This window comes from Dermochelys coriacea, chromosome 8, assembly GCF_009764565.3.
Source record: "Dermochelys coriacea isolate rDerCor1 chromosome 8, rDerCor1.pri.v4, whole genome shotgun sequence".
NCBI lineage: Eukaryota > Metazoa > Chordata > Testudines > Dermochelyidae > Dermochelys > Dermochelys coriacea.
The window spans coordinates 78,647,358-78,667,209 of NC_050075.1; the positions used below are offsets into that span (position 1 = coordinate 78,647,358).

A 19,852-nucleotide genomic window follows, 5' to 3' on the forward strand; every position below is an offset into this window, starting at 1 on the left:
AAAGTTGTATATTATAAACATTTACATTATACACATGGCAAAATGAATTTCCAAAGAGTCCAGCATGGGAATGGTTGTACCGTATTTTATTATCATCCCTTGTTCAAAATTCTGCTTGTCACCAGTGAAAGATAATTTTGCATATTTTATTTGTCAAAATAACACAATGTAATCACAGCAGTTTCAACTATTTTGGTAATTTATTAAAAAAAAACTTGTCAGCAAGATGTCTAAGGCAATTAAGATTCAAGAAATGTTTTTTAGACAAATAGATTCCTTAATAGGTATATTAATACAGAACTTTAAGTAATAATTCATTTAAACTACAATACAGAAATGAATTTCCTGTACCAATCAGAAGCAATTCAAAGGCTTGGAGGAGCTGGGTATTGGAGGAGCTGAGGGAGAGGGAAGTAATTGCTGAGAAGGAGCCTGGAGTGAACTTAGAGGGTTGTTGGGTGTGGGTGGGAGAAGTATGGAAATTTTTTTCTGGGGGAAGGATTGTTAGGGAGTTGAGGAACCTCTCCCTGCAGACCTGGATGACCCCTCGCCCTTCCCATTCAAGTCAGGAACATTTTTCCCTCTCCCCATGTGCCCTTGCACCCCCACTTCCATTCAACATCCACTTCAGTCTGTCCCCCCAATAGCCATTCACAACCCCAGTGAGTTGTTGCACCCCATAATGCTCTATAGAAATATGCTTATGAGTGTAAATATGACATAACTAGAATATGTTTTATGCTAGATATGCCATGCAACATATCTCTGCAAAGGTTATGATCTATTGGATATATTCATCCTATTTGCATGCATGTATCATTTTTGTATTTGAAGTTATGAATATTGGCTATGTACTTGGTTGATTTTAAGTAGCCTCAGTGAAGCAGTTGGTCAGCTTTTTGAGAAAAGACTATTCTCAGTAAGTGCCCAATCAAGAAACACTTAAGCTAACAATTAACTTTAAGAAATGCCAGTCCACATCTGAGCTTTCCAGGGAATGTGGTGTCGGCATGTAAGGAACTGAGTCATGCATGGACATGTGACTTGCCCATGTGACTCCAAAACTCCATCTTGGAGCTGGATTCTGCATAGAAGAGGGGAAGGGGTTTCCACCCACAAGAGAGAGACTATTTAAGCCCCTGGAGAAACCCCTTCATTTTGTTTTCAGCTGGCTCAAGAGATAGCCTCTCCACCCCCAAAGGATGCCTGAAAGAAACTGCAACAAAGGACACTAACTACAGGGGTCTGAGGGACTGTTGGACCCAGTCTAGAAGGAGGCTATCTGTCAAAGAAGCTTATTGGAACATCTCTGAGGGTGAGATTTGCCTGCATTTAGTTTCCTACTGTATTAGGCTTAGACTTGTGTGTTTTATTTTATTTTGCTTGGTAATTCACTTTGTTCTATCTGTTATTACTTGGAACCACTTAAATCCTACTTTTTATATTTAATAAAATCACTTTTTACTTATTAATTAACCCAGAGTAAGTATTAATACCTGGGGGGACGAACAGCTGTGCATATCTCTATCAGTGTTATAGAGGGTGAACAATTTGAGTTTACCTTGTATAAGCTTTATACAGGGTAAAATAGATTTATGTTGGGGTTTGGACCCCATTGGGAGCTGGGTATCTGAGTGCTGGAGACAGGAGCACTTCTTAAGCTGTTTTCAGTTAAGCCAGCAGCTTGTGGGGGATGTGGTTCAGACCTGGATCTCTGTTTGCAGCAGGCAAGCGTGTCTGGCTCAAACAAGGCAAGGTACTGAAGTCCTAAGCTGGCAGGGAAAACAGGCTCAGAGGTAGTCTAGGCACATCAGGTGGCAGTCCCAAAGGGGGTTTCTGTGATCGAACCTGTCACACCCAGCATTTGTGACCTGACCCCCCCCAGGAGCCCCCTGTGCTCTGCTCTGTCTGTCCCGCACAAATCCTGTACCTCCTCACCAGGGTCCTCACACACAGGATGCTGTGAGGAATGTAGCTTCTCCTCCTCCCTATCCACTGCTGGCTGCTCTGGCCTGTAAGCCAGCTGCTGTCTGTTCTGACACCACAGCAGCCATTGGTGGGCAAAAGGCATAATTGCAGTGTCTCTCCGGAAGAATGTATTTTCTGCAGAGAAAATTAATCTGTGGGGGACATGAATTCTGCACAAGCACAGTGGCACAGAATTCCCCCAGGAGTAACATTTACATTAACGGAGCTGCTTTTGCATATGCAATATACACATGCAAAACTCATCGTGTGTGTGAAGGGTTCCCTCCACAGGGAGCCAACTGGAACTGGGGTACTACTGAGCCATCCTGGCCCACCAGCTTAGGCTTCCTTTACATCGGGGTTCTCAAACTGGGGGTCACAAGGTTATTACATGGCGGGGCGTGAGCTGTCAACCTCCACCCCAAACCCTGCTTTGCCTCCAGCATTTATAATGGTGTTAAACATATTAAAATGTATTTTTAATTTATAAGGGGAGGTTGCTATATGAAAGGAGTCGCCAGTAAAAAAGTTTGAGAATCACCGCTTTACAATGTACTGCTGTGACCAGCCTGCCAAGTCCTCTCCCAGGCATCAGCACACCTACAAGTAGGGACACACCCAGTTGCAGTATATACAGAGCTATGATCCACTCTGCATGGGGAAGCTACAGCTAAGGAACTGCCCAGCTACTCAAATGCATGCACTTCTGTTGAGTGCGAACCCAAAATTATACCGTCTTGCACTGCACAGTGATCTGTACAGCGTAAGCTCATAAAATTTGCCCCATCCTTCAGTGTGGAGAAGGATATGCAACAGCTTTCTGCCCCAAGTTATGACTCCCACACACTGGTTTTATACAAAGCAAAAATAAGGTTTATTAACTACAAAAGATTTTAAGTGATTATAAGGGAGAGCAAACAGATAAAAGCAGATTATCTAGCAAACAAACAAAACAAGCAAACTAAGCTTAATATACTAAAGAGATTGGATATGAGTAGCAAATTCTCATCCTAAATGATTATTCAAGCAGGCTGCAGATATTCTTAAGTGGCCAGCTGCACTAGCTTACAGCTTAAAAACCCCAGGTATTCCTTTCACAGGCTAAAAATCCCTTTAGCCTGGGTCCAGCACTTCCCCCCCAGTTCAATCTTTGTTTCTTAGCTCTTTCCAGGAGTCTCTTTAGGTGGGGAGTCTCTGAACAACCACAGTAATGTCACTCCTCTGCCTTAAATAGCTTTTGCATATGGTGAGAACCCTTTGTCTTATGCCAGTCAGTGGAAAAACACCGGTATTCCAGGATGGAGTCCAGGACCTGGTTACATGCCCCTGTAGTGCCACAGCAGCCATTGCTCGGAGGCTGTTTGTAATGTCCTCAGGAAGACACCCCTCCCGCCCCCGGTTGGGAGACAAATTTCTTCTAAGGCCTATTTTCTCCTCAACAGGGCCTGACGATTGCAATCAAATAATTTGATCATCTTATGAAAAGTAGTATTTGTGTGTGTTATTGCAAATCTTTAAAAATATTTAGCGTCTAATCCTTTCCTTTTCAGACAGTTTAGCTGGCCCCAGAAGGACTGTCAGGCTTATGGGAATCCTCAGGTGGGGCAGATGCCCTGAAGTGTCATCTCTCCACCTGGCAAAGATGGTGTAGTTGGTACAATTGCAGTTGCTGGTGCAATGATCCATGGCTTCTGGAATGGTCCCTAGGGACCACTGGCAGCTAGTGCAATTACACCAGAAGACTGGCTCAGTGCTGAGCAGTCTCAAGAGCAGGGAATTCAAAGATGGCTCAAAGCCACTTTTCCACAAACACTTTTTCCTTAATTGCACTGAGTACTCCTCTGCTGGAGCCCATTATTAGAGCTTCAGTGCCTTTGCCAAGCAGGACCTGCACTGCGGTTCAGAATTTGCTAATATGACAGTCCATTAGGGAAGGTGAGCTTGGCATGAGAATAGCTCCATTCCTGTGTCTTCATGCACATCTTATTTTTCTCCCTGGCCACAGACAGTCAAGTGGCCTGGTCTGGCTGGTGAATTTAGGGTTGGGCCTCTCCAATTTTTGATTAGTCTGGAGATGTGTGTAATGGATAGGCAGGGGAGGGGTCCTAGTCTGGAAATGCATGTAATGGGGAAGTGGGAGGGAAGGGCCCTAGTCTGGAGATGCAAGTGATGGGTGGGCAAGGTGTGTGTGTGTGATGGGCAGGGGCGGACGAGGGGGGGCCCTGGCCTGGAGCTGTGTGTGACGGGCGGACGAGGGGGGGCCCTGGCCTGGAGCTGTGTGTGACGGGCGGACGAGGGGGGGCCCTGGCCTGGAGCTGTGCGTGACGGGCCCTGTTCCCGGCGGGTGACGGGGACTCGGGAGGACGAAGCTGGGCTCTGTCCGGGGCGCTCGGGACCAGGCTCCGCGGGGCCAAGGCGCTGCTCTCGCAGTCACCAGCAGCAGCCAGGCCCGGCCGGGCGGCTCCCCGCGGGCGCAGCTGTCCCCGGCCGCCCTGCACCACTCGGCCCCCCGTGGCAGCGGGCTCCGCCCCTGAGCGCCGGGCGAGGGAAGGGAGCCGCGCTGCGGAAGCGGCGGGCGGCTCCAGGTTGCCAAGGAAACGGCTGCGGCTCCCGCCTCCCGCCGGGGAGAAGGCGCGGGACGGCGGTGGCGGGAGGCTGGGTAACGTCACCAGGGCCTCCGGCGGGGCAGGGCTGAGCGGGGGCGCCCCGGTCCAGCTTGGGGGCGGGGTGTGGCAAGGCCCGCGGCGCCGCTTGGCGGCTCAGGGGCGCGGCCGGGAGCGGCGGGGCAGCGCGGGGGGAAGGTGCCTGGGCACTGCCCGCGGCAAGGGGAAGCTGCTTGGGGGTGCCCCGTACCGCCCATGTAGTGCCGGCCCCTTTCCCGTCCCCTCACCCTCACGGCGTCGGCTGCTGTGTCTCGGGTGGGGGATCTTGAGGCCAGGCTTTGCCCTGATGGGCCTCTCTCGCTCCCTCCCTCCCTTTTATGTCAGTTACAGTCAGTAGCCCTCCCTTTTGGGGGGTTGTTTAACTTTTCTGCAGTGAATGTGTGAGCGGTCGGGCCAAGTAAATAAGCGCTAAATAAATATCCCTTACAACCTTACTTTATTGAGTATTGACTGTGGCCAGTAATTTCCCTCAGGGTCACCTGGACGCCTCATTCTTGTTGTAGGTCTGGGTTTTGTTCATCCTGCATTTTATATTCGACTGAACTGAGGTACCAGTGATCCTTTAACTACTGTGCCTTCCCTTCTTAGCTTGCTTTTCTATTATTTTTGTTACGATGGCACTGTAGATAGATGCTTTTATATCAACTTTTAATCTTTTTGCAGAATTGGGACACAATGTTGTCATCTGCGCACATACAGAATAACGATGGTCTATCAGCGTTGCATGTTCAACAAAAGCTGTCTTCTGACATGGCTGAGGTAAGTCAATTCATACTAATTTGCAGTGCGATCACTAGGGTTGTGTAGGGCCCGGGGGAGAAGTGACAGATGTCTCTCTTCTGGGACCGACCACTCGCACCAGCCCCCGGGGCCCCCCAAAGTGCAGGGCCTGGAGCGGTCCCCCCGATTCGCCCTACCCAAGGGACTGCTCTGCTAATGTTACTGATGTATGAGCATTTCCTACAAAGGAGAGTAATGTATGCACTTTGTTACTGACTAGACCCTGGCTTGATATCAAACTTTAAATTTTGTGTCCTATCTGTAGACAGTAGGAAGAAGGGATGCATTTGGGGTTTGATTTTCAAAAGGGTATGAGGGAGTTTTGTGCCCAATTCCCCTTGGGAAAAAAAAAATCAATCGGAGCCAGGTATTTAACTCCCCTAGGCACTTTTGAAGAGTCTACTCTTGCTGTTTAGGAATGGAGTGCAATGCTAATAAAGGACATATGTAGGATAATTCTTTAAGTGAGGTTAGGGCAAATCTACATTACAGCGCTAAATTGGCACAGCTGCACCACTGTAGCACAGCTAGTGAAGAGACACTATGCTGGTGGGAGTGCGCTCTCCCATTGGCATAATTACTCCACCTCCGCAAGAAGTGGAAGCTATATTGGTGGGAAAGCATCTCCTCCTGACATAGCACCTGTGTGAACAGCACAAAACTTGCATCTCTCAGAGACTGCTTTTTCACATTCCTGAGCGACATAACTTAGATGGACTTAAGCAGTAGCGTAGACCTGTTCTTAAACAAGTGTTTGTTGGAAGCTGTTTGGTCACATCTCAAGCCCCTGGGAAATAAATTTGGAGGGGAATAAAAGAAAAATGGGGTTAGAATACAGGATATTATGTGGAAGACTTCTGCGTTGGTTTATGAAAGTGTATGAATATGCTACACATTTACTAAGAGGCTATCTTCTTAAAAGAAGATTGATGCAAGTTTGACACAAGGTAGGAGGGATCCTATATCCTAATTAAAGATATTGAAAAAATGGATAAATTCTAGTTTGTGCTTCTCTGGCTCTGGATGAACTAGGATAAATTAAATGCTATGCTAAGCCTCCCAAGATGCTGCATAGAAGGAATTTGACTAATCTCAGTCATAGATTTTTGTGCTTAGTTGTGCAGTGTGTAAATATAGCAAAAATATTTTCATAGCAATATTAACTTGAACATATGAAAATTTGCATTCAGCACACATGGAATGAAATGCATTAAGCCTCTGTGTAAATATATTTTATAGAACTTACTTAAGCTTACATACAAGTAAATTTGCAAGAATTTAATTTGTAGAACCAATGGAGACTTAATGCACTCTTACAGCTGAAACTGGGGCAACTTAAATTAGTATTGGTTAGCTGGCTTCATTAAATGCTTATGAATTTTAATTTGGTTACTGTTTTGCTGTACATATTTATATCACTCTAGGAAAAATTCTACTTCTCCTGCAACTAAACACCCTTTTTAACTTGCATCACCAGTCAAAGAAGCAATCAGTTTATTATTCTTATTTATTTATGAAGACTTCTGACTGGAACTGTTCTACATTCATTGAGTACAAGATCTTGTAGAAAAACATCCCATCCGGATTAAAATAGTAACAGTGATGGAGAATTTGCCACAGCCTTTGAGTTGTTCCAGTGGTTAATTACCTTCACTGATTTCACCTTATTTCTAGTCTAAATTTGTCTGGTTTCAACTTCCAGCCATTGGATCTTGTTATACTTTCATCTGCTAGATTGAGAAGCCTTCTAATATCAAATTTATGTTCCCATGTAGGTACTTAACAGACTTAAGTCACTTAATCTTCTCTTTGATAACCTAAATAGCTCCTTGTATCTTTCACTAAAAAGCACATTTTTCAGTCCTTTAATCATCTTGTGGCTCTTCTCTGAATCATCTCCATTTTACCAACCTCTTTCTTGAATTGTTGAACTGGACTCAATATTTCAGTAGCGGTCAGTTGCACCAGTGACAAATACAGAAGTAAAATAACCTCTGTTCTCCTACTTGATATTCCCATTTTTACATCCAGAGTTTGCTTTAGCCTTTTGGGGTACACTGTCACACTGGTAGATCCCTAAAAGTCTCCCATCCTTTGAGTATGGCCTGCATTTTTTTTTTGGTAGATGTATGACTTTACATTTGGCTGCATTGAAATGTATATTGTTTCCCAGTTTATCAAGTAATTCAGATTGCTCTGTATCAGTGATGTGAATTCATTTTTTAAAACACTCCCCAAATCTTTGTCATCTGCAAACTTTAGCAGTAATGTCTTTAAGGTGTCATTTTCCATAGCCAATATTATACAAGGGAGTAATGTGGCTTGCATCATGTCCAGCTGCCTTTTGTAGCACGGTGTGCTCTCAACGCTATGGCATCGCCTGCTGGTTAGTCCAGGAATGAACTCATCCAGCCTCAGAGCATATCCTGCTGGCTGGTGTCTCTCCTGCTGTGGCTACTTGTCTTTTTATTCTTAATCTCCACCACTATATTTCAGGCCCCCCATCCCTCCTGGCCCATGGTGCCCCTTCTCCTGGGTACTGCCCCACAGCAGTGGCCCCCACACTCAGGGTCCTCCCCTCCCTAGGGAACCCCCATCCCCTAAACCCACCTCACCTCAGTGACCCACTGCCCATCCTCATCTAGCTCCTTCCCTCAGGACAAACTACAATCTGAAGTGGCCACTCATCATCAGCACGGGGATTGGACTGGCTGCCTAGTCCTTCCCTGGCTGCTCCCCTCAGCCACAGTACCTCCTCAGGCCTTGGAAACAAAGCCTCAGCCTGGGAGTTTGCCAGGCTGGAGCTCCTCCTGCTCTTCCCCCCACTGCTCTGTCCAAGGTAGTACTTTTTGCTTACAGTCAATCAGTCTTTCCCTCTCCAAGGCTGCAGAAAAATTAACAGCCTTCTGGCCCTGCAGCCCTTTTATATGGCCTAGCCTGGCCCTGATTGGCTGCCTCCCAGCCTTCTCTGATTGGCTGTCAGCCCCAGCCCTCCCCAAGGACTGGTTTTTAATGCCTTCTGAGCTGGGGCAGTGTGACTACCTCACTACACCCTTGACTTCTCTAACCCTATGGAGGTGAACTGGAGACAGCCTTTCACTGTAAGATCAATCGAGATTCCAACCCATTAACCTCCAGGATTGTTGTCAAGTGCATTAACCACAGCATCACATTTTGTATATCACCTCCCCTCTAAACCAGGTTGTTTTTTAAGCAATATAGCCTTCTCAGTTTTGGAATTGTACCTTTTTTGGCATCTAATAAAATGTTTTTAAACAGCTACCAATTATCCTTCACATTTTTCTGTGTAAATTCTTTCTCTCAACTGATTTGGCTCATAATTGTTTTCAGCTTTCTATAATTGGCCCTTTTAAATCACCATGACTGGCTTGGACCTCATTGTCTTTGTGTGCAACATATGTAATCAAGTCACAATCACTTGCACCTATGGAAATGCTCATTTTTAGTTCTGCAGTCGATTCCTCCTGTCAAGATGCGGTTTTTTTTATAGAATTCCCCTGAGCTGGGTGCAACACTTTTGGAATTAAAAAATTGTCCTCTAGAACTTTTAGAAATTCAGAGGATGTTTTCATACTAGCAGCATAAGACTTCCAGCACATGTCATTCAGATTGAAGTCCCCTATGAAATGCAAATCTGTGAAAAAACAAATAAATGAAAATTGGAAAAAATAGAAATTGGTTGTAAAATTTCACATTATGACGAGATGTAAATAAGTGTGATGTTATAGTCTACTTATTAAGAGTCTGATGCTAAATTCTCAGTTTTCTCAATTCTCACCCTCTATTATGTCACAGGGTAGGGCCTTTAGTGATGATGGAAATAACAGATGAAAATGATGATTTAGTTTGTCCTGAACATTTTTCTTGAGTATTTCTACTTAATAAAGAACTTAAGTTGTTTTGTCTTGAGATGTCTCTTAGACTCAGGTGGCAGGTAAGGATAGCAAGCCAAGCAATGAGTGGTACCAATTGTTACATAAGTCTCAATATTGTTGTTGTAGGGAACAAGACGTGCACTACTTATTACACCTGGAGAAGCAGCAAAACTCTGTTCATTGATTCAGTCCTGTGAAGACTATTTTAGCATCAGAAAAGTCAACCAACATGGAAAATATTTTACTGGTCTAAGTGAAGAAGCAGACCAAGTAGGGAATTGTGGAAGACCTAACAATAGTATCAGTATGAGGCTGAGGCTCATAAGCCTTTCTTGCACTCCTGTTGGCATTAGAGATATTTACACATTTGTTCTTAACTCCCTTGCATTAAATAATTTCCTGCTAAATTGGAAGAAATTCATAGAATGATGTGTGCGAAAGCATAAAGAAAATTCTACTTAATTCCTGACTAGCTGCAAATTCCTGTAGAGAGGAACTTTCAAAGGATCATCAGGAAGTTAAGCACACAATTCCCTTTTGAAATTAAATAGGATTTGGTTGCCTAACTTTCTTAGGCTCCTTTAGAAATCCCAGCTGGATTGATTTCTGTACATTTTTAAGAAGCTAATAATTAAACTATGTGGCCTTAATGCTAAATTTGTTGCAATGATAACTAATCAGAAACATCCTTCTTTCTACCTATTTATACAAGTAAATAATTCTGGACTTGCATTTCTCTCACTGTGATGGGAATATGCTTGATCTTAAGGGTGTTACAGCCACTGTTAGCTGTTTTACGGCATTTGACAAGACTTCTTACATATAGACTAAAGAAAGTAGGAGAAAAGTACGTAGAGTAATAAGTTTTTATTGGGGAGAAAATTGGTACCATCTTTTAATTCTATTCTGTTTCCCATAATAAAAGGAATGATGGATATTTGAAATCTGGCCCCATATTCTGGTTTGTAATCTTCTGATAAAGAATTTTTTGATTAAGCTTTGGTTGTTATAGGTAGAAAATATGTCTTGAAATAGTTAAGGAGAAGATAAAGACTAAAATAAAATGTTTGTTTGTAAGTTTTCAGCATGCATGGAGGAGGAGCCCTTGAAGCAGAATTGGTGTTCATTTTTCAAAGTTGTGGATAAACATCAGACCAAGCTGAAAGAACTTTCACCCCAGCTCAAAAGCAGATCACAGGAAAACTTCCTACAACAAAACCTGAGTGAAATGAGATGGTATGCTTCAGACCAGGAAAAATACAATTACAGAATTTCATGAGATTAACAGTCTTTCATCTATTCTGAGAGCATTTATTTATGCTTTAGCTGTTAAATCCACACAATGTGTTCAAAACATAAATATTTATCTTCTGTGAGTGCAATTCATGCTTGGGCAGATGATTCATTTAAGGCTTTGTGTTTAGACAATATAGGGGCTTATGTAGGACCTCTGAACAGAGATTAATTTCACCCTATAATAGGGAACTTTTTGAAAGTCTCACCCTGCCTGTGTTTGCCATCCGAACACTGCTGCATATTGTACTAGTTCATGAGACCCTGCAAATGAGATTGTTTAGTCTATTTTCATTCCCCTGGCTGAGTGAAATGCAAAAAGCAAACACCTTAATTAGTGAAAAGTACATTTGCTTTTTAAAAGTTCGTACAGTCATCTAAGGAATTATTGGTAACACTTAAAATAAACTTTGCTTCAAAAGGTGATGTTTTTTTAAAAAAAAGAAAGAAAAGTTCTTACTTCCTCTGGTTTTAGAGGACATAGAATGTAGCAGCAAGAAAGTGTTCCCTAAGTATTCAGTGTAAATTTATGATATGCAGTTGAAAAGGAGTTGTAGCCTGTATATTAAGGGAATGCTATAAGAAAATTCTGCCTTTGGTTAATAAATATTTGTGAAATGGAAAAATTTATTTATATTTTATATATTAAACATGTATAGTTTGTGCAATTTGATTTCTCTTAAGTTCTTGTGAATAGGTTGAAAGAAGATGAAATTGCCAGATTGGAGGAAAAGCTTCTTGAAGCAGAGATGACAATCAGATCAACAGAAATGTTTTTGCCTTCTTTTAAAGTCACTATTGATGGAATGACAAATGTAAGTTACTGTATTTTAATACTATACAAAAGGTTGTATACATATTTACCCTCAGAACTCTAACTGAGTTAGTGATCTGGGATATGCTATACAGTGTTGTGTTTTTTTTTGTTTGTTTGTTTTTGTTTTTTGCTCCACTCAGTTCTGCAGAATTAAACATTTATTTTAAAAAATCTTAAATGTCTAACTCATATTGTTGATTAGAAAAAAACTCTAAATGTTGACTGATGCGGTGATATGAGTGCAGACATACATCCTTTAAATAAGAGCTTTGAGAGGTCCGAATGTTTTTCATCTCACATGAATGTTAATTCTGAACCCTAACAATGCCAGTCAACATTCTGAGCTATTTCACTGCTGATCATTTGAGCAGAAACGTATATCTACTTGGGTATTGTGGGTCTATGAGCAGAACTTGAGTACATTTGCATCTTCTTCCCCAATTGTAACCCTGTTTATACACAATATTGTACAGTAGTTATTTTTTTACTATGATTTTAAAAAATATCTTCAAATGAGGTTTTTGATATCTGTAACCTGTTGAGTACAAACACATTATTACTATTTAAGTTTGTAAAACAAAACAAATATTATTCTAGGAGTCAAGATATCTTGGTTTTGTTTTTTTTTGTTTTTTTGTAGTCCCTCATGGATAATTTGTTTAAGAATTGCCATTGGGAATTCACACTTTTCTGTACCACAGAGTTAACATTTCCAATAGTACTTCAATTTCTCTCCAGCTACAGTTAGTTATCATGAATACATATGTGCAAATCTGGATGAAATAACTTCTGTGATAGTACTTACTAAAAGGTCTACTACCTGATTGTCCTTTATTATTTTTGGAGCAGCATAACTAGTTTGATTTAAATGGATTTTGCCTGGGGAGAGGAAAATTGGGTCTTTTATCAGGAAAAAAGTTAAACTGGAGTAGAGCATATGCCTGATCTCTCTGTAACAAACTTGGAAGAGTTAATATTGAATTATGTAGTATTTCATACCAAAATGTTTAAATTCTAATCTAAACAGTATTTTGCATATTCATTATGATATTTTTGCAGTGTACTTAGAAAAATAGTTTTATGTGTTCTATATTTTAAAGCTAAATTTTAATAGTGGTAATCATGCCGTTTTGGGGAAATATTGTAGTACATTTACAGCATATTTGTTTGTGGCTTAATATTTTATCAGGTGTGTAACCTTTCTACATCAGATATGATTAAGATTTCTACACAAGAGGATTTACTGATAAAGGAACTAGAGACTCTCAAACACATAAAAGGATTGTTACTGCACCTACTTAGAACAACAGAGCATGAAGAAGTAAGATGACCCAAAACAATCTTGGGCTGGTTAAACAGTGAGCACGAGCACATTTTATTTTATTTTTTTCCTGAACTTTTTTCAGTAGTCTTTTCAAAGAAAGAAAGAAATCATACTGTTTCAAATCTTCTTTATTGTCCAAATCAACCCCAGGTTGTGTGGGAAGTTTAACCTATTTCAAGAAAACTGTTATGCTATGCTATGCTATGCTATGCTTGTATAGTATTGTAAATATCATCATAGAATACCCATACTTTCCCTTCATGTATATGTAGTCTTTAATCATAATCATATTTGCTGAATAAGACAGAATAGGAATTGCTTTACTTCAAAAAAGATATAAAGTTTTTAATAAAAAGCAGATGAGAGACATTGATTGTTCTTTTTTCTGAAGCCTATGTATATAGAATAATCAAGGAAGGAGAGGAAGTTTAAAAAGGAAAAGACAAATAGACAATGACAATTGGTAAATAATAGGGAGGCAGAGAGAAGAAAAATGAAGAAATATAGAGAGTATTATATTACAATAGTGTGATTATCTCTTTGTGTTTGAATATCTGCAATTCACAGGTGTTTGTATTCAAACAAAACCAAACATAAATAAGCAGTGAATTCCTAAAGTAGACACTGTACACGTGTGCTGTGGCTCTGTTCAGATGCTCTGTAAGGCTTCCCTCTCACTGATGAGCCAGAGTACACCATGCTTCTAAAATCCAGCAGAGTGCACTCTGCAAATACCAGTGCCAAGAATGCAGCGCTCATTTGCTCTTCCCCTTGTTACTTTTCTCTGCTTTCCAATCCATCTGTAGTTTGACACCCAACTTGCTGATTATCGCCTTCTTATAATTCAATATTCATATTGGGCCTGGTCCTATAATATGCTGAGTCATCTAAACTTCCTTGGAAGTCAAAAAGTTTGGGATTTACTTAACTGGAAGTTCCATCAATTAGGGTAAAAAGACTAACTAAATAAGGACAACTTTGACTGCCAAATTATGTAATTGATGATTGTGTGATAGTTATGGCTACCTAAATGGCTTTGCCATTCCAAGTTTATTTATATTTATGATAGAAGTTAATATTGTGGGATATAAGATTTTGGGGTCTGGAGATAATCTTAGCTGCCATAAAACAATATTTTCAGAAACTCTTAAGGAAATGCTTCACTTTGTCTTTAAAATAGATGAATGGAATACACACTTGTACTTTAGTCTGCTATCTGAAAAAGGAAAATTAAATAAGAATGCCATGTAAGTGCTTCCATTTAAAAAGTCAGTATTACATATAGAATTAACCTTGGTTTATTTTCCCCTATTCATAAACTCCGCACATAGAATGAACAGAATCTCTAAGGTATTTCCCACCAATTGTAAATAATCATGTATGTGAAAGTAAATACCTCCTTGCTGTGGGTATTTCATATATATCAGTCTCCATTCCGATTACGCTGAATCAGCAAGTTCCATATACTATAAAATTAATTTTTAAAATACTGGTTGTTCTATTTTGACTTGCAGATAAGCAGTAAACAAATTGACATTTTGATGCAGAAGTTAACTGAAAGTGAAACTGAAAATGATGTAAGTAAATTACATTTTCTGGCTCCTTACCCTATCAAGGTATGCCAAAACAGTGAAATCCACATCTCTCACAATTCCACTAGGCAACTGCCAGACCTAGGATCAGGAAGGCTGCTTGGTTTTTCTGTCTTGCAATTACATGTATGTGTATATTGATATACTTGCCTGGCTCCCACCCAATTTCCATCATTTTGTTTCTTCCTTACCCATTTTACTAGTGATATTTTTCAGGAGTATGGTGTCAGAGTTTAATGTGCTGTACATTATCCTATATATAGCATGGGCCAGTTTATGATGATGATCACCAGTGCTATTCCAGAGTAACTTTAAGGGAAATGCTACTTATTTACACTAGTGTAACTGAGAAGAATGTCTAGCTCTGTTTCTCTAAGGCCAGATGTTACTTTTGCTTTAATGTTATGGTTATTCAAGTGCATTGCCTTTTTATTCTGACATAAATCAATAGGCAATGTAAGGGAGGGAAAAGCTGTGAATTCATTGCCCCCCCAAATTACCATTTTTGTTATAGTTTATGTAATGTTTCCATTCCATGATGAGGTCGTATTCCTGCCCAGATGGTAGCTATCGTGATCAGGCTACACCATTTTGAGGAAGCAGATGGAACTAAAAGCTTGTAAACCCTCTGAATCATTCCCCAAATATGCCATTTGCCACAAATGAGAAAATAAAGGTCAATATGGTATCCAAGTACCTAAAGCTTCAGAGAGGTAAATCCAGATAGTTAACTCCATGAAAGCAATGACAAGAGAAGTTTTAACCATTTTGGTGCAACTTCAGTATTACAAAGAAATGTAAAATTCCACCAGTAGCTTTTTTTTTTTTTTTTAAACAGAGTAATTAGAAGTTCAATTTACCCCAGTACTGAGAAGGAATAACAAGATGTTTAGCTGAAAAGCGAGATACGTTGCTAAATATATCGGATAGCATGTATTATCCTCATTTTACAAATGGGGTAAATTGAGGCCCAAAGTAGTGTTAATGATTTGTCCAAGGCCAAAAAACATAAACCAAATCACTTTATTCCTAGTCTGGGCAGAAACTGACTACATTGGAATTTGAATATCAGATTTAAAAGAGCTGTTTATTTTTCACAACGCAGGAAGTCTGATACTCAGTAGTTAAGGCAACCTGAACTATAGGTGTCGGTACAAGGGCTGCTTATGGAACACAAACAGTCTGGGAGAGGGGCAGAATATGGCTGTTATGTCTGAAAACCATTCAGCCAACAAATTTTTCCTTCAACAGAGATCAAATCCTTAAACTTGCTTTCCAGGGAAGACCAAATAACCTTTACAATTAGGAGCTCCTCTCTCAAAAGTAACATTACTTTTACTTAGTTCACAAATATTTACTGGCTCTGTGTTCAGGTTGGTTTTGGGTTTTTTTACTCACCACAGTAGCACCCCATTCTTAATTCCTTCTTCTGGCTTTTCCCTTATTGTCTGCTCTGTCTCCTTGCTCCCTTGTGGCCTCTTCAAATGTAATTTTAAAAGAGCAGAATTTTCAAAACAACTTGATAAGTAAATGAAGTGTATGTGTATCCTTCAGTAATTTGATTTGCGGAAATTGACAAAACTTGACAAAGTGTCCCAGAACAACTCCCTGTAATACAAGGCAACATTGTACATGAGCTAAATTTAGGTACTCAATTATGTTGACTGTGCATCTGTACACTTAAATTCATGTCCCTGCTTTGAGACGCTTTTTTGTTCTTATATTTAGCTGTACAATTTCTTTTGCTTTTAAGCATCATCTTGAAATGTTTGTGTCACTGGAAATGAGAGTTCAATTCCCTAATAAACTATACATGTGCAATTTGAGTGCACTGTTATGAAAATGTAGCCCAAAATGTGCATATTGAGACCTTTTAATTTTGTATTAATTTTCCTTCATGAAGGGTCTCAGAAAAGAAATGCTTGAAACAGAAAAGCATATTGTAGAGCTTTCTTCTCAGCTTCAACAGGAAAAAGTAAGTCAGTTTCCCCCTCAGAATGAATGTTTTATTTCCATGTGCTAAATTCTTACCTCCAAAACTCCTAATTTTTCAAATTGTGAGAAGTGTAATATTTAATTTCAAACATAATATGAAAAGCTATTCCTGTGGCCAGTGTTTCTCTTAGAGGTGAACCCACACCAGGAAGTTTGGCTCCAAATGGTAGTTTTTTTGTTTTGTTTTGTTTTTTGTTTTTGTTTTGGATTGTGAACTACCCTCACCCTAGCCTCTCCAATGGTCAGTGTGAGGGATGGCTCCGAAGAGGGAGGTTGGTTTGGATCTGACTGTCGTTTCTCATTTAAGGTTAGGTTTAAGCTAATGTTATACACATGCATAAGGTAGAGGGTAGGGTTGCCAGGTGTCTGGTTTTCGACCAGCACACCTGGTCGAAAGGGACCCTGGCAGTTCCAGTCAGCACTGCTGATCAGGCTATTAAAAGTCCAGTTGATGGGGGGGCTGGCAGGCTCCCTACCCGACTCCGCGCCACTCCCAGGAAGTGATAACATGTCCCTCTGGCTCCTAGGCATAGGGGCAGCCACGGGGACTCCACACACTGCCCCTGCCCTGAGCGCCGGCTCCGCAGTCCATTGCCAGGAACTGCAGCCAATGGGAGCTGTGGGGGGTGGCACCTGCAGGTGGGGGCAACATACAGAGCTCCCTGGCTGCGCCTCTGCCTAGGAGCCGGAGAGACATGTCACTGCTTCCGGAAGCCGCCTGGGGTAAGCGCCACCGGAAGTCCTCACCCGCTCCCGCAACCCAACCCTGTGCCCCAGCCCTAATTTCTGGCCCCTCCCCAGAGCCTGCACCACCAGCCAGAGCCCTCACCCCAACCCCATGCCCGAGCCCGGTGAAAATGAGCAAATGAGTGAGGGTGGTGGAGAGGGAGGGGTGGATGGAGAGAGAAAGGGTGGAGCCTCTGGGCAGGGGTGGGGTAACAGTATTTGGTTTTCTGCTGTTAGAAAGTTGGCAGCCCTATAGAGAATAGAGTGCAAAAGCTCCTCTCCATTTTGCCTCTGTACAGGGGCTGTTCACAGTCACTCTTCTTGTGCTCTTTGAGTTCATCAGTCATTGAAGGCTAGTGTTCTAGACAGTGCTAACCTCACCAAAATATGTAGATAAAGGTCCCTTTTACCCTCTGTACCAGACAAGGGAGGTGGCTCCATTCTAACTGAGGGTGTGAGGAAAAGCACTGACTATTCTCAATAAAAGGGTTTAAAACAGCTCTAGACAGTGCTTTGGTTGAGGGTATTATGCTTGAGTCTGGGTTTGCAATCTATTTCATAATTTATATTGTGTATGTACATGACCCACAGAGTGTGTATACTACTCTGTTAGAAATCAATTATTCTGAAAAAATAGAGATCTTCTTTTGGCATATCTGCATAAATTAAAAGATTTGTGTTCATATCTTTTGCATAGGCAAATGCACTAAAAGCAGACCACCTATCAAAGTCAGTAGAAGCTGTACAAACCCACCTGCAATACCAGATTCAGAAAAAGGAGGCTGAGAATGATCAGTTGAAAGCAAAATTACAGGTTACAAATATTTTTTCTTTGGGTTTACTTTTAGTTCATTGGTAAATTAATGAAAGTATATTGGGGCCAGAGGGCCATTTTTAATTAGAAGTTGTCAGTCAAATCTTAAAATGTCACTTGCTATTATTAAATTAAATCCCTGGTATAGACTTAAATTAGAATAGAAAACCCTAAACCAGTAAAAATAATGGAAATATATATTTCTTGAGATCCACTTGGACAATGTTCTTAATTACAAATGAGTTTTACAAATGTTCAGAGCTTATACTATAGACACTCATAGAATGATGTAAAAAGTATCCAAAGTAGCCTTTATCCTGCAAACACTTACACATGTGTACCTAAGGAGTCCCGCTGAAGAGAATGCAACTATTCACATGCTTAAAGTAAACATGGATGGAAATATTTGCAGGATCAAGGCCTAATAAAGGGACGTATATTCATGTTAACCAGAGAGAGCTGACAGGAGTTGTCATTGTTGAAAGACTGCAAGGATGTGATCAGGTGGCTGCAAGGGAGGGGACAGACTGTAGCCACAGATGCTCTACTAGTATTTGAAATGTGCAAGGAATGTGAAATTTAAGATTGAGCAGGGGAGTTCTCTTAAAGTGGATTTCAGCCGTGTTAGTCTGTATTCGCAAAAAAGAAAAGGAGTACTTGTGGCACCTTAGAGACTAACAAATTTATTTGAGTATAAGCTTTCGTGAGCTACAGCTCACTTCATCGGATGCATTCGGTAGACTATCCCTATTACCTTTTATCTTCTTGAATTTGCCCAATATCTTACCATCAACTTGTTGGTCAGTTGCTTGTTATCACACACTCAATAAAAAGAGAAAAATCTTGGTATGAATATAAGCCTCTGTTCACTTTCTCCAGTTTAGAATAATAATAAAAAAAAGGATGTTCACTCTTACTGAACAATATTTTGATAATGGTCTCTGCTGCACACACTTTCAATGGGAGAAACTTCAAGCAGAACTGCTACTGCTGAAAATATAACTGCCAAGCTTGGGTTTTTTATTTAAACTCATTCTCGCTTGTACACTAAATAATGACAATGACGTTGAGTAAAACCCTGTGCTAGCCATACTTTATTCTCCCTTATTAAAGATGAGCTAATTTTGTTTGGCTCTTTTTATGGTCTGTGCTGTCTATAGGCCTGGCTGTCATGCCTGCTGGTTCTTCACCAGTTCAACTCATGTATTCTACAGAATGGATAATATAATTGAAATTAACTACTTTGTCTACTACATATAGTATTTGTTTTCTGAATACAGAATTATGGCCTACTGAGCCCAAACAAAACAGCCAAGTAAATAGGCTTTGTTTCAGGGGCGAAGTAGCATGGAATCCTACCCCATTGGCAATTGAACACCAGTGGAGAAGCCACTTCTACAATCCATGGTCTATAGAAGCTTGCAAAGGTGCTCTGTCATCTCCCATCATATGCAGGGGGGAAGGTTTAGCCAGCTGATCTGTATAGTTAATTAAAAATTCCTAAAATAGAATCTCCTTACTAGAGAAGGATAGAGCAGCATATCATTTTCATTTCATTTTAACTGAACCTCCAAGTAATTACCTGTGGTTGCTCCAAATCAGTTGTAACTAGCCACATATTCAATCTTTTAAGCACAATTAAAGAAACTAGGGAAATTAATACAAGTTTGTAATATAATTTTAAAGGGGAAGGAGAGGTTTTATATAGTCTGAGGAAAGCTGAGTTTTGTAATTAAACTAAGCATTGTATGTGTATTAGCTGAACATGTCAGAAAAATCAGTTGAAATCATTTTACATGCGTAATTTGGGTCTTTTGAAAGCCATGATATGTGACATTTCAAAGGTAACTTGCCTAGATTACAGAGTAGCCGCCGTGTTAGTCTGTAGCCGCAAAAATAAAAGGAGTACTTGTGGCACCTTAGAGACTAACAAATTTATTTGAGCATAAGCTTTCGTGAGCTACAGCTCACTTCGAAAGCTTAT

At 40.7% G+C, this 19,852-nt stretch overlaps 1 protein-coding gene across 15 annotated transcripts in view; it reads left to right on the top strand.

The window, feature by feature from the left end:
- Positions 1-1,142: 1,142 nt before the first annotated feature.
- The window catches only part of ODF2L (outer dense fiber of sperm tails 2 like), a 47,034-nt gene continuing 28,324 nt past the window's right edge, over positions 1,143-19,852 (top strand). For 2 of the 15 annotated variants that reach the window (XM_038414556.2, XM_038414564.2), the window contains exons 1-8: positions 4,349-4,627; positions 5,295-5,390; positions 10,386-10,543; positions 11,298-11,415; positions 12,607-12,738; positions 14,256-14,318; positions 16,237-16,308; positions 17,752-17,868. In XM_038414556.2, coding sequence (XP_038270484.1) covers positions 5,307-5,390; positions 10,386-10,543; positions 11,298-11,415; positions 12,607-12,738; positions 14,256-14,318; positions 16,237-16,308; positions 17,752-17,868 — 744 coding nt within the window. In that variant the 5' untranslated portion in view covers positions 4,349-4,627; positions 5,295-5,306. Of the gene's footprint in view, positions 1,316-4,348; positions 4,628-4,711; positions 5,180-5,294; positions 5,391-9,433; positions 9,578-9,611; positions 10,155-10,385; positions 10,544-11,284; positions 11,416-12,606; positions 12,739-14,255; positions 14,319-16,236; positions 16,309-17,751; positions 17,869-19,852 lie in introns of those variants that run through there. The other 13 variants (XM_038414553.2, XM_038414560.2, XM_038414559.2 and 10 more) reach the window with 13 other exon arrangements.